Raw genomic sequence first — 13,870 nt, 5'->3', positions numbered from 1 at the left:
GGCAGACATCTCAAACAGCATCTCTTCTCGGGCTGAAACTTTCTTTAGAGCAACAAGGGCTTCCTTTTTGTGAAGGCTAGATGAGATTCCCAAACCATGAGGTCAGGGGGAAATCGGGGTGGTTTTATTGACGATGGCAACATGCGAGATGAGGCTCCACGCTTAGGTATGTGGGCGAGACAAGGACCGAGCCCAGGCCTTATGCTTCTCCTCAGGATCCTTGGGGGCAAACTTCTCCTGCAGCTTCTTCCACATGCCTTTATTCGTCTCCTGAAACTCTTGCAAGGTGTCTGTAAAAAGGGGAACCAAACAGAGAGAGAGAGAAACTAAAGTCTAAAACTTGATGGTTGGTCCGAGTGCAGTGGGGTTTACAGTTAATTGATCACAACCCGTTACAGATTCCTTGTTCCTTCTCCACTCCCACTGCTTCACTTGACCAGCCTTAAAAATAAAATAAAATAAAATAAAACTTGATAGTGTAGATTGGCCCCACAGGGCTTTCCCGACACAAGGATGCCTCGCTTTTCAGTGCAGGGAAGTGCAGACCCAGCTTCTGACAAGCAGAGCTAACAGGGTGACAGAATGACCACTCGTGGTGACTGAGCACTACGTGCCAGGCCCTGTGCCCAGCACACTGCACCCTCACAGCAGTCTCCTGCCTCACTGACCCTTGGCATCTAACGGGGGTGTGCTGCCTGCTGCCCTGTTCCACATGAGGGCACAGAAATGGCCCTGCAGTGTCCGCTATGCAACCCACAGGCCCAGATGCTTCACCGAAAAACTTGGCCTGCTCCACACAGACTCCCTAACTCCATTTTTCAGCTGTGGAAACTGAAGCAGAGGGAGGTTAAGTAACTTGCTCAGGTTGCACAGCTACGAAGTAGTGGAGCTGGGATTTGAACTGTGGCAGTATGGGCCATGAAAAGGTAGTCATCTTCACTACTCCGAATGCAAGAGGGGTGAGTGCTAGCCAGCAGGACCCTTGTGTAGGAACATACCCCCTACACGCAGAGTTCCTCGGCCCTGGCACTGTCGACATACCGAGCCAGATCATTGGCTGTGGGCTGATTGGTGCATCATTGTAGGGTGTTCAGCAGTGTCCTGGCCTCTACACACTTAGATGCCAGTAGCATCTCTGGTCCCTCCCACCAGTTGTGACAACTAAAAATGTCTCCAGACATTGCCACATGTCCCCTGGGGGGCCAAATCGCCCCAGTAGAGAACCACTGGTCTAAAGTCTTTCCAGGGCTAAAGTTCCACGATATCTAATCTTACCTGTATTTTAAATTTACATATTCTCATTGTTTAGCTTTCATACACTGAATTTTCATCTGTTAACAAAACTTCTGGAGACAAAGAATAGCTTTTCTGAACAAAAAAGATAACTTACATCATTATTAACAATCGTTAGTGGGCTCTTACCTAAATTAGGACACACTGTATTTCAGCCCCAAGCTCAGCATCCTGACCTAGGCGTTTCTCGAAGTCCAGGTTGCCACATGGAGCACAAAGTGTGACACTGAGGTATCCCCGTCCACCCACAAGCCATGAGGCCTCCTTCAGCGCCTCCCATGACTCCAACCCCAGCTGGACACACATGGACCCAAACTGTGGCCGCAGTTCAGACCTGCCAGGCCCTCACGGCCGCTCACTACGAGGTGCTGCAGGTCTTTTCTTGCCCTATCACAGTAAATATTTGATAAGCTCACTCCACACAGCTGCAACAAAAATACGAGGCTTGCTTTGAAAACAAATTATCAGCAAATTTCTTGGAACTGAACTCGCAGCCAGAACAAGCTGCAGCACAGGCCGACGACGGTGGAGACTCGTACACCGCCAACTTTCGTCACTGCTTGTCTCCTGGCTCCCAGAGGTTTCCTTGAGGATTAACAGGGAGAGGGCACAGGCAGGGCCTCTGGAACTTACTCCCATTCTAATTTCAAATTCAAACTTTGCTCAAACTCTCCAGGGCCTTCACAAAGACACTGTGCATCAATGCTGGTAATTACATGGACCAGGGACCATGGGAGTCAATTCATACATTAAAAAAAGATTTGGCCGGAGGGAGGGAGCAAATAATTAAAAAACAAAAAAGAAAAGAAAAGACTGTCGCCAACAGGGACATGCTGCTTAAAAAACAAAAAAGAAAAGAAAAGAAAAGATTGTCCCCAACAGGGACATACTGCTTAAAAATATTTTTTAGATTAAAAAAAAATAAATTGTCATAAAGTGAATCTGGCCAAACATCTTCACCCCCGTTTTCCAGAGAGTACTATAATAAAAATAGAGTCAGAGTCAACACACAACAGCAAGTGATGCTACCAGGTTTTAAGCTGCTCAGAAGATAAGAGTTTTCTAGAAGGCCAAATCCTCAAAACTTGGTAAAGGCTGCCAGAAGAAAAGGAAGGAGAAATTTTTTCTAAAGTACCAGAAGGCAAATGTTTCAGGGCTGTGCCCTGTCAGAAAAGGTTAGCCTATTTTTGTATACAATATCCTTGGCAATAAAAATAGTAGTTTTCCAGTACCTGCCTACCTCAACCCTGGCTCCCCTGCCCCGCTTCGGTAACAATGGAGACAGGGAAGTAAGGAGGGGATGGGCTGGCAGGGTGTTTCCTTTCTTGGTAATCAGTGTCTGTTAATGACTCTAAAATACACCTTGTTAAACTCATATCTAACCCACAGACCACGTCCCCTGGGTCAGATAACTCTTAGGCGGATATCCCCATACACGTTTATTGAATGGCTTTTTGTTTTAATTAAAACCCTCATTGTTCATAAAGCCCCCTTAGGACCATAAAAATAAAATTATTTTCCTTCCATTCTGATTTCAACTACTTCCATTTGGCAAATATGTATTCCCCTGTTCCCTGCTGCCCAGCCTTGAATTTAAAAGCACTAAAGATAGATTTTCTTTTTAAAAGAATGCCTTTGACCTTCTCCACATTCTATGGCCAAAAGGCATGAGCCCTGTAGCTTCAGACTTTCCTCTGGGCTGTTCCATAAGACTTTCCATCAAGCAGAGCTGTCTTATTAGACAATTTCTCTTGGCTGCTCAAACTCAAAGAATCATTTGCAAACCAACCAGAAAAGGCAGCTGTGCTTTCAATACCTGTGGACAGGATCACCTTGTACTCTTCCACGGACAGGCCACTGAAGGTGGTGTCTCTGGGGCGAGGGTACTGGTCACAGTGGCAGAGAGGAAAAAAGAGGGAGAGAAGGAAGATTAGCTCTGTAGCCTTGCTCTCTAACGCAGCTCACCGGGGCCAGAAGAGCAGCGCCACCTTGAGGTCAAGACTTGGCGTCGCAAGAACCGGTACTGCCTGGAGGAGTGGGGTCCAACTTCACTGCACACAGGAATCCTCTCTGATTTCAGGTCTGGGTGAGGCCCACGAGCCTGCATTTCCAACCGGCTCCCAGGCGATGGCCACGCTGCTGCTCTCGGCCCACACTTTCAGTAGGGAGGATTTAGAAGAAATCCCTTCTGTGGGCTTTTCCATCTGGCCATTTGAATTTGTGGAGTTATTGAACATATTTTTCAAGCCTGGGAAAAACCATGCTACATGGAATTTGCCAGTAATCATGTCAGGGCCCAGCTGTGGAAAAGGACAGGCCTTTCCCAATCACCCATCTTTACCACCAGAGGGTGGGGACATATCGGTTCCATCAAAGCGGATGAGAAAATACGTGTAAGAGCCAAAGGTTGTCAAGATACTCCCAGAAGCATACACTGGCATATCAAATATATGGCTTTTATTCGTAATTCTAAATAGCTTTTATTTAGACCCAAAAGCCTCTACCAGGCACTTTTGTTGACTTGGTCGAAATTACTGGTTCCATTTGAAAGTAGCATACACACAACTCTTTACAAACAATGTATCAATATAATCAGATTTTCACTCATTCTTATTGGTCGTCCTATCAGAGGGCTGGGAATATAAAAGACTGTGGCCCACTCACCTTGTGTTTGTAGTAGTTTGAATGGAGTCTTGCTAAGCTCTCATACATCTGATCACAGGCTTCAGGCTCTGCAATCTGAGAAACAAAGAAGCCCCAAGGAAGTGAGCATACTGCCTCCCATACTGTGTCTGTACCTTGAGGAAGGACACACTTAATAAGGCATTCACATGAATAGACCTGCAGCTAGCACTGGCTTCTCCCCTCTGTGGGAAGCATACCTGGCCTACACCTCCGCTGTTAGAAACCACCTTTTTGGAAGAATGGCTCCACCTCATCAACTTCCCCAACCTGCAGAAAAACCCAACCAACCATCCAGCAAACAAACGTTTGTTGAGCATCTATGACTTGCGACCCGCGATGCCAGCTGTAGTGAGAGATGCCACAGTAGAAATGCAGGATTGGCAGGGCGTGCCTAACAAAGGGGGCACTGGGCAGCATGGGCTGAGGATGCAGAGGTGGCATCCCCACATGCTCAAGTGGTCAGTGCATGATGCAGGTGAGACTATGCTGGGCTCTGAAGGATGCACAGGAGTTGGGGAGCAGAAGGGAGAAGGGCAGGGCCTTCCTAGTGGAGGGGATGGCCTGAGCAGAGCAGAGGAGGCAGGAATGCTACGGATACTTTCTGCCAGACCAGTCTGGCTGAGGGCCCAAACAGAAAGGTAAACGGGCCTGGGTGGGAGAAAAAGAGCAAGCTTTTTCACTTAAACCTTCAATATCATAAGTACTAAATAAAGATTCTTTTATGAAAGGCAAAAAAAAAAAATTATCTGAGTTTTCATCTGTGTTAAGTGGAGAGCTGCTCAAATTCTATTATCTAAGGAAAGAAACACAAAGAAGGCAGTGTTTAAGATGAGACAGGTTGATTGAAGAGAACCAGAGGACCTAGATGGGGACCCCAGTTAGGTCCTGCTAGAAAGGAGAAGGCCCAGAGCACTGAGGCCCTGCGAGAGAAGGGAAATAAAATCCTCTGGGTGTCCCGGAGGCGCCCCTGCTGGAAATTCCTGGGAAGACAGGCAACGTACAGATGAGAAGTGGGTTTTTCCCCCTTTCACACCTCTTTTTAATTTTCCTTCCCTCTGCCCATGCTATTATTTATCTATAATTCTTCACACTTTCTGCCAAGAATTATGAAGAGCTCTGTAGAGTAAAACTTTCTCTTTTATGGTTTTTCCCAGAATTCAAATGTTGGATTTTTTTCTAACTTAAATCCTTTCTCGCAGGCAGAGCATAAATAAATCAGTTGTAAAGCATTTTAATAAGCAGCTCCACCTCTGCCTCCGTGTGTATCAAATGAGGTACCCATTTTACGGCAAACAATAAAGAGGATCAGTCCTGAGTTCTACCTGATTCATTCCTGCATTCAGGGTACTCATCATGAGAACGCCTGGGTAGCCACATCAGAAGAGAAGGAGTATGGGCTGAGAAGGTAGCCAGTCAGTATTGCTGAATAAAAAGGCATTATCTGAGTGGACAGAGTGAACAGACAAGAGCGAGGCTGGTGCCTCTCTGCCAGGCAGCTCTTCCAGGAAGGTCCAGTGGGACAGAATTCTGCACACGTGCTTTGGACTAATGCATTTGGAACGTTATTTCTTCAGCAGGACACATACAACCAAGAACTAACACAAATGACAGAAGAAAAGAAGGTACAAGACACAGAAGGAAAAAGAGAATAACACTGGCACGAAGTTTTTTGTGCACAAGATTATTACTTAGATTATCAAAAAATAATTGTGTATTTCATCTTTTGCTTGCTCTCATCATACCTGTGCAGTGTTGCTCACTTATAAATTTCACAGGCATTCGCTGAGAGCCTGCAGTGTGCTTGGCTCACGCGTGAGCAGGGGACACTCAGGTGAATCCGTGTCTCCAAGGCTGCAGGGGGCAGTGGAGTCGATCTGCCTGCGTCGAATCCTGGCGCCATCACTTCCCAGCTATGGGATGTTGGGCAAACCACTCAATCTTCAACCAAGAACACTTTTTAAAAATTGCCACATTTTATCATTCTCTGTATCTGTACGTACATATTTTCCTTCTGATCCACTTGAGTAAGTAGGAGCATGACACCCCTTCACTCCATCATATTTCCCAAGGAGGAGGACATTCTCTTACATAACCACAGTTCGGTGATCAAATTCAGGCCACCTTAATATTGATACAACACTATTATCTAGTCCAGTGTCTGCACTCCTATTCTGTCAATTGTCTCAGTAATAATCCACAGGAATAAAGGATCTCCTACGCATTGAACTGTCATGTATCTTTAGTCTCCTTTAATCCGGGACGGTTCCTTGGCCTTTGTCTTTCATGCATTGACATTTTTGAAGCATAGTGGCCAACTTAACCTTTCTTTTAAAAGAAAAGATAATAATAGCCCCAGTTCCGAGGGTGCTGCGAGGATAAATGCGGTAATGCCTGGGCTGCTCTGAATTCTGGGTCTGGAACATTGATGAATGCGAATGATTAGTCTTGTTACGGTTATTAGTAGTAAATAGTTGTAGTAAACACAGGGAAAGGGCAAAGCAGTTCAAGACAACCCTGGAACGAAGCGGTGTGCACGGGGTCCGTGGGCCCACGGAGGGCACCGACACTGCTGGGATCCAGGCAGAAGTCCTGGAGAATGACCCATGGAGGACGAGCGCACACACCAAGAAGGAAGTGGGGGTGTTCCAAGCACAGTGCCCAGGGCACGGCAGTGGGTCAGCCAGCGTGGCTGCTGTGTGCTGCCGGAGTGCGGCGCTGGAGATGGAAGTGAAGATGCATGGGAGATATCAAGGCTTCACTCCAGACCTGACCCTAAAGGCTCTCAGCAGTCACCGAGCACTCCACGGTCCCCGGCCAGGTCGCTAAGTGAGCAGCTGTCTGCCGCGCCGTCTTCACCTGATGGCCGCTCATCTGGACCTTCCCCTCCTACCACCATCCCGACCACCTTCTCAACTGAAGCTCCCCGGAAAGTTCACGCGCAGACTTGCCATCCTCCCAGAGCCCCTCTCCTGGGTTCCCACCATTGTTTCCTGATCAAAGATACATTTCAACGAGACCCTCACCCAAAGAAACCTAACCTACCGAAGTTCCCCTCCTGCTTCTCCACTTCTCTAATCTGAGAAGTCACCAGAGAGCTGCTTGGTGACCTCATACACACCCTCAAGGAGTGAAGAGGTGTCATCCTTCCCCCCATCTTTTCCTGTCTCTGACAGGCAGCAGGACAGCCAGGAAGGACACAGGACAGGGGCCACTCTTGCAGAGCGTTGTTCCTGTGACAGCAAACTGTACAAGGTCTGAGTGCAAAAATCAGTGACCCTCAGAGCTCCCTCACCTCTTAAACTTCCCTCAGTGTTAAGGAGGCAGTCTCTAGATAATTTACATAATCCTGGGAGCTCGATCATAATCTGAGAAGGAACTAAACACGAGATCTAAAAACGGACTTGCCATCCAATTTCCTGTCTGAGGTTGGGAAGTGTCAAAATCGGGCTGTGAAAGTAGCTCAGTGGAGGTGATGGGAGTCTGAGATGTGCCGGTTTCTAGCCAAGTTCTTACCGCCTGAGGAGAGATGAGCCAGGGCCAACTGGGGCTCCCAGTCACACCCAATGCAGGCTCAGCCACTACAAAATAGTCCTGCTTACTACTTAAAAGGATATCAATGGAGACACCGGTCTAATTCCAGAAGCCTCGCCCGCCACACACCTACATCTCATACTTTAGACTTTAGCACACACATTCCTTAATTTTCAAATATATAGTTTTTCTCATGACATTGATTGTGCATTTTTAGAAATATTCTTAATACAAGCTTTAAATTACCTGATTTGCATTCACACCTAATGAGATTACGGCCATTTTAGGACTAATAGTAGTGCTGGGTTTGAAAAAGGCAGCAGTAGGGACATTATGAAAAATTCAGCACTGCTCCCTAAATGTGAACAAAATAGATGTTCAACCGACAAAGCGTCCTTTATAGCTCTATTTTTGCTCCTTTTGCCTTTCCCCTGCTCAGTCGTCAGTAAATTTCTCTTTACCATATTAAACTTTTATACATACAAATCTACATCAGTGCCGCAGGCACTGATTTCGATTTTCGAAATTGAATTTTGGGTGGTGACAGCAATTGGTACAGCGGTCCCTATTCTAGTCACACAAAGGGACGCATAAGCACTTTTGGGAAAGGGTGTCGAAAATTGCTTTGCTAATTAAGGTAGAGCTGGATTCGGTCCAGGAGGATCTATGAAAAAAGGTTTTCATGACTTGGTAATGAACTTCTGAAATGAGTTCATTCCATTATGGGAGCCTATTCCCTTCAATTCAATTGAAAATCTACTTCTTGAGCAGCTACTATGTAGAAAGTGCTCTGCTGGGGGATGTGGGGGGACATAAAGAAGAAGACCCCGCCTGGCACTGGAGAAGCTGGCAGTCAAGCTGAGGAGACAAGAGCCACTTGCATTAAAAATCACCCGCGCCCTGCGGCAGTGTGTAACCGAGCGCCAGAGATGCGGGGCGCCACTGCTGCAGATCCAAGGTGGGAGCTGGGCCCCGGCGGGGCTGATAGGCAGGTGCGGTGGGGAAGGGTTGAGTTTCACTGCAGTGACAGTGCACAGAGTGAGTGAAGCCAGAGTCCCCAACTCTGAGGAGCGTCAACCTGGGCACGATGTGTGAGAGGGATCAGAGGAGTGGCAGGGAGGACAGGCTGAAAAGGCACAGGACAAGGGTGTTTCAGGCAGGGAGGGCTTCGAGGGCCTGGAAAACCACCAAATTCTCGGCAAACTCGGTATTTGGGTTTGGGTGGGCAGGGGGCAGTGGTCCACAGTGCACTGGAGTCTCAGAGGTTCAGAACCACTTCTTTATGGCCAGTTGGGGACGCAGTGAGAAGATACCCTTGCTGAGGCTGGGGCTCGTGCTGGGGGTGGTAAGAAGCAAGGTTGGAACCACAGGCTGGGACCAAGGACCAGAGGGCATTGAAGGTCTCACAGAGTTGCCTGCAACTTATCCAGGACACAATGGGCAGACCTCAAAGATCTCTGAATAAAGTCGTGTCCCACTGGAAGTGGCTATCCCTTTAGGAGGAGCCCCTGCATCTTTAAACATGCCCAGACAAATGTCACCCTTTGGTCTGGACATTACCTTAACTCATGCTAGCTCCACTCAGAACTGGGAGAGAAAAAAATATGGAGATGTTTGGACTCCCCCTTAGATATGATTCTCCTCACGACTCCTATTTTGTGGTGGGCTCAATATTATAACTAAGAATAACATAATCTGTTCCTAATCTACTGCTTAAAAATTTGACTTCAAGGGGCCCACGTATGGGGGAGAGCGATGCTGAGATGGCTTCACCATGGCCAGCATGTTCCAGGCAGTTGGGAAGCTGGCTCCCTGCCACGCTGAGGAATGCCAAAGACCACACCTCAACTGGGTGACCAACAAAACAGAATTATATAAAACCTTTGAGAAGGTGGAAAAATCATTTACATTACCAGAAACCCAAGACAACATTTAACTTCTTTCAAACTGGGCCAATATTGTTTAAACCTGGCTACAATACAATCACAAGAGCTTGCTGGTGGGTGAGCCCCTTCCTGGGTGGCAGCATTTCCAGGCGGTCTCTCAGGGCTGCACCCTGTGCTAGATAAGTGGGTGCTGGTGTGCAGTCAGGGATCTTTTAGGAAGCTGCTTGTGCACCTAATGAACTCATTAGAAAGATTTGCTCCTTTCTCTGTAGTTAAGTCAACAATTACAGTTGTTTTGCCACCTCCCCTCATGTTGTGATTCTTTTATCAAGCTCTCAGAGCTCCAGGAAACGCGTGGTCTTAAAGAAACTGTATTCAAAGGGGGCAAAACCCATCAACATTGACTTTAAAACCTGCACAATAGCATGTCGGGTGTAAGAGGTGTTACATGTGTTCCAGCTGCCCACCATCGCCTCCCCTCCGGGTGGGTTTAGGGTGGACCATGAGACTCCCGAAAGGGCAATTCGAGTGGAATAAACAGAGGCAGTGGTGCTTGTACTCTGGTTTTGAGTATGAATTATTAATTTGTCTTCTAGTGAGCCTGGCTGTTCTGCACTGGGGCCACACTGAGGAACGTCTTTCTTCCCACACGCACTGGGGAGGCAGTGGCTGGGGCAAAGAAAGGGAGGTGGGCAAGGAAGATGCCCACAGGAAGATGTTTAATTCATTGCCCATACTCTCGATGGCCCAAAAAGGTTTGAGCGGGGAACAAGGTGAAGGGAGTGGCTTGATATCCACAGAACAAGAGATTGTTCTAACAAGACATAACTTGGGAGAAATGGCAGCCAAGGAAAGGCCAGGCACTGAGGAGACAGCGTCACACTGGGATCAGGCACGCTGCGTCTGTTTACTTGGCTTGTCTCTTACCACCAGAGGACCCCACCCCCAAGTTGTTTCCTCATCTGTAAAATGGGAATAGTAATGGCCACCCCTCAGCTGCACTAAGGATTAAATTAAATGAGATCACGCATGCCGAGCTGTGCTGTGCACCTTTCAGGGTTATCATTAGGACACAGGAAGCAAGAGGCCAGAGGAGGGCTGCCTGCCTCTCCTCTACGGGAATAAAAAGAATGTGTGAGCAGAGCTACCTTATCCTCTAGGCCTGTCTTTCTGGCAACTGGCATGACCAAGTGGGAGCTCCATACCAGTCAGCCAACTGGGTCTAATCCCCACCTCTGGCTGCCAGTTTAATGAAGAGCCTACCAGAACCATCTCTCTTTTTCAAGGTCTTTATAAGTGACCTGGCACTGGGAGTGACTCACAGTCCTGTTCTCAGTTCCAGAAAGGGGTTGCTCCAAAATTTATCACTGAGATTTATTAAACTCAGGTGCATTCTCCGGTGACATTAGGATGAGGTACCACAACAGTGGTCCTGAGTAATATGTCCGCTGCCATCGTGATGCACTGGTTCACTCTACCAGGAATGCATTCATCGGCTGCCGTGGAACCATCAACCAAGCCATGACTTGCATTTACAGCTATGACTCAAACCTGTGTGGGCCTTTGACTGAGCAGAAACTATTTCCTTAGGTGATGACAAAGGATAACAAAAGAGAAAGCTCTACCCTCCTTTGCTAGCTCTTCTTACACTAATGATCAAGTAGGTGAATGTCACTCTCTTGCCTCCCCAAGGATCCAGCCTCTGAATGCCCACCTGTAAGCTCCCTGGTGGTGAGGACCAGGTTATGTCCCTCTTCTGTAGTTCCTGCAGCTCTCCAGACAGAGTGAGCTCTCAAGTCCATTCTTACCACTCAGGAGCCATTTCCTTCTCACTCTTCCCTATTTCTCTTCATCTAGTTCTGCCACACCTGCAACTATATTCAAATGAACTTCGTCTCATGAGCCATAACCAATCACTTATTTATCTATTCAGTCAGACCTTTACTGTGTGTTTTTTATGTGCCAAGAACTACGCTAACACTGGGGTGGAAGGAGATAAAAATGGCATCATCTCTATGCTCAGGAAGCTCACACTAAAAATATGCAGGGAGCAGAGCCCTAGAAAGTCTACAGGGTTTACAGAGTTGGGACTAGATACAACTCTTGCTTTCAAGATCTTTACACTTTGGGCCAGTGAAGACCACCATAAACGATGTGAGGGCCCTGACTGTAGCATAACCTGCACTTCTCTGAGAAGTCCTGGGTCAGATACCTCAGGCCACCACCCAATCAGCAGTCCAGTCACAATGATGCCACTGGGCATGCCCTTCCTCCATTAGGGTGGGCTGTCTTGGCTATATTGGGCTAAGCTGCAAATAAAAAACATGTCCCTGCTTTGACAGGTCTTGGCCAAGTTTCACAAAAGTCATTTCTTCAGATTGTGTGTGTATGTATCTCATTTCATCTCTCTGACCTCTTGCCTGAGCCCAGGCTCAAATATACCACTGCCTACTTGACATTTCCACTTGGAAGTCGGTCCACTTGGCATCTCAAGCTTAACCTGTCTAACACCAAACTCAAGATGTTCTTCCCACACCCAACCTGTTCCTCATCTACTATTTCCCATCTCAGTAAATGGCACCATCTTATGCCCAGTTGCTCAAGCCAAAAAAAAAACAAAAACAAAAACCTGGCCGGGCGTGGTGGCTCACACCTATAATCCTAGCACTCTGGGAGGCCGAGGCGGGTGGATCATTCAAGGTCAGGAGTTGGAGACCAGCCTGAGCAAGAGTGAGACTCCGTTTCTACTAAAAATAGAAAGAAATTATCTGGACAACTAAAAAAATATATATAGAAAAAATTAGCTGGGCATGGTGGCGCTGCCTGTAGTCCCAGCTACTTGGGAGGCTGAGGGAGGAGGATTGCTTGAGCCCAGGAGTTTGAGGTTGCTGTGAGCTAGGCCGAAGCCATGGCACTCTAGCCCGGGCAACAGAGTGAGGCTTTGTCTCAAAAAACAAAAACAAAAACAAAAAACCTAGGTGCTATCCTTGGTTCCTTTCTTTTCCTCTAACCCACATCCAAAGTATCAGCAAGTCCTGCTGACTTGACCTGCACATAACCTGAATCCAGCCACTTCCATCTCCTATGCTGCCATCCTCATCCAATCCACCATCGTCTCTTGCCTTGGGTACCATAGCAGGCTTCTCTCCAGTCTCGTTTCTATTCTTGTCCCCTTTAACCCATTCACCACTTACAAGCAGAGCGATCTTTTTTAAAAAGTAAATTAGGGCACATCAGTCCCTGATAAACATCCCCGGTGGCTTCTCATTGGCCTTATAAGATCTAACTCCTAATTACAGCCTTTAAGACCCTACTGTGCTTGGCTCCTGACTTCCTCTGACCTCAACTCTCAGCTAACTCCACCTTACTCACAACCATGCTCCAGCCATTCTGGCTTTCCTTCTGTTGTCTAATACGTCAATCTGCTTCCTCCCTCAGGGCCTTGCAGTGCCTGGAGTGCCCGTCCCGCCACTGTATGTTGTTGGTCATCCTCTTCCCTGGGGTCTTACCTATGCGCCACCTCCTCAGAAAAGTCTACTATACTAATATTACCCTTCTCTCATGCTACCCTATTTTATATCCATGACAGTAGTTATCTGTCTTAGGTATGTCTACTTGTTTATTGCATCCTGAACTAGAATATAAAACTTCATATGGCCAGGACCTCATCTGTCTAATTCACTGCTGTCTCTCTGGCACCCAGCACAGTTCCTGGCACATGGTAGGTGTGCAATAAATATGTGCTCTATGAATGAATGAATCCCAGAGCTCCAAACCTGCTGCATAGGCTTAGAGGGGCTCAGGAAAAACGCGAGAGCTTGGCGGGGGCCTTGCGGAGGTCCTTGGGGATGAGCTCAGTCAATATACAACACTGCGACGTAAGGCTACCGTGTCATCGGAGCAAAAACCCTGAGGCTGTCACCGCCTGCGACTGGTGTTGGGTGTCTCTACTCTGCTTGCACCTGAATCACTTGGAGAGCTTTTAAAAACGCTGAGGCCAAGACCTCACCCCGAGAAGATTTTGATTGAATAAGCATCTTAATTTTTAAAAAGCTTCTTCGGTAATTCCAAGGTGCAGCCGGGTGAGAGCTGCGAGCAGTAGGAAGGGACGTCGTGCTCTGTAGCTCCTGGAGGGATAAGGTGGTCCACGCGCACGTGCGGCCTGGAAGGAAAGGTGCGCGCATGCGCGGGCCCCGCCGCCAGCCCGCTCATTGGCCCCGCCCCTGCCTCGTCCTTCCCACCCCTCGCCCCAACCGCCTCCCCGCCAGTCACCTGGGTGTTCTCTCCCTCCCGAAAGGCCTGTGCTACCCGCTGCCGCAGGTAAGCGCCCAAGTCCCGGCCCCGTTTGGTCTCGTCCACTGGCCATTCCTCACAGAGCTTAAGAAACCGCCGGTAGCGGCTGGCCGCCATTTTGGGCGCCGGTAGTTACCGCCCCTGAGGGAGGAGTCGGCGCGGACGGGTGGCGCTTGCGCACT

The 13,870-nt window shown here is 48.0% G+C and overlaps 1 protein-coding gene across 1 annotated transcript; it reads right to left on the bottom strand.

Annotated features, from left to right (window-relative positions):
• Window positions 1-99: 99 nt before the first annotated feature.
• Window positions 100-13,870, bottom strand: LOC105821680 (ubiquinol-cytochrome-c reductase complex assembly factor 2). The gene is made up of 4 exons (XM_012658446.1): window positions 13,668-13,870; window positions 3,958-4,032; window positions 3,110-3,179; window positions 100-290 (listed from the first exon to the last, which is right to left on the bottom strand). Exons 1-4 carry the CDS (start codon window positions 13,803-13,805, stop codon window positions 163-165), a joined length of 411 nt encoding a protein of 136 aa, XP_012513900.1. The 5' UTR covers window positions 13,806-13,870; the 3' UTR covers window positions 100-162.

This window comes from Propithecus coquereli, unplaced genomic scaffold, assembly GCF_000956105.1.
Source record: "Propithecus coquereli isolate 6110/MARCELLA unplaced genomic scaffold, Pcoq_1.0 Scaffold587, whole genome shotgun sequence".
NCBI classification, from domain to species: Eukaryota; Metazoa; Chordata; class Mammalia; order Primates; family Indriidae; genus Propithecus; species Propithecus coquereli.
The sequence above is the reverse complement of the archived record's forward strand: the minus strand, read 5'-3'. Positions and strand labels throughout refer to the sequence as shown.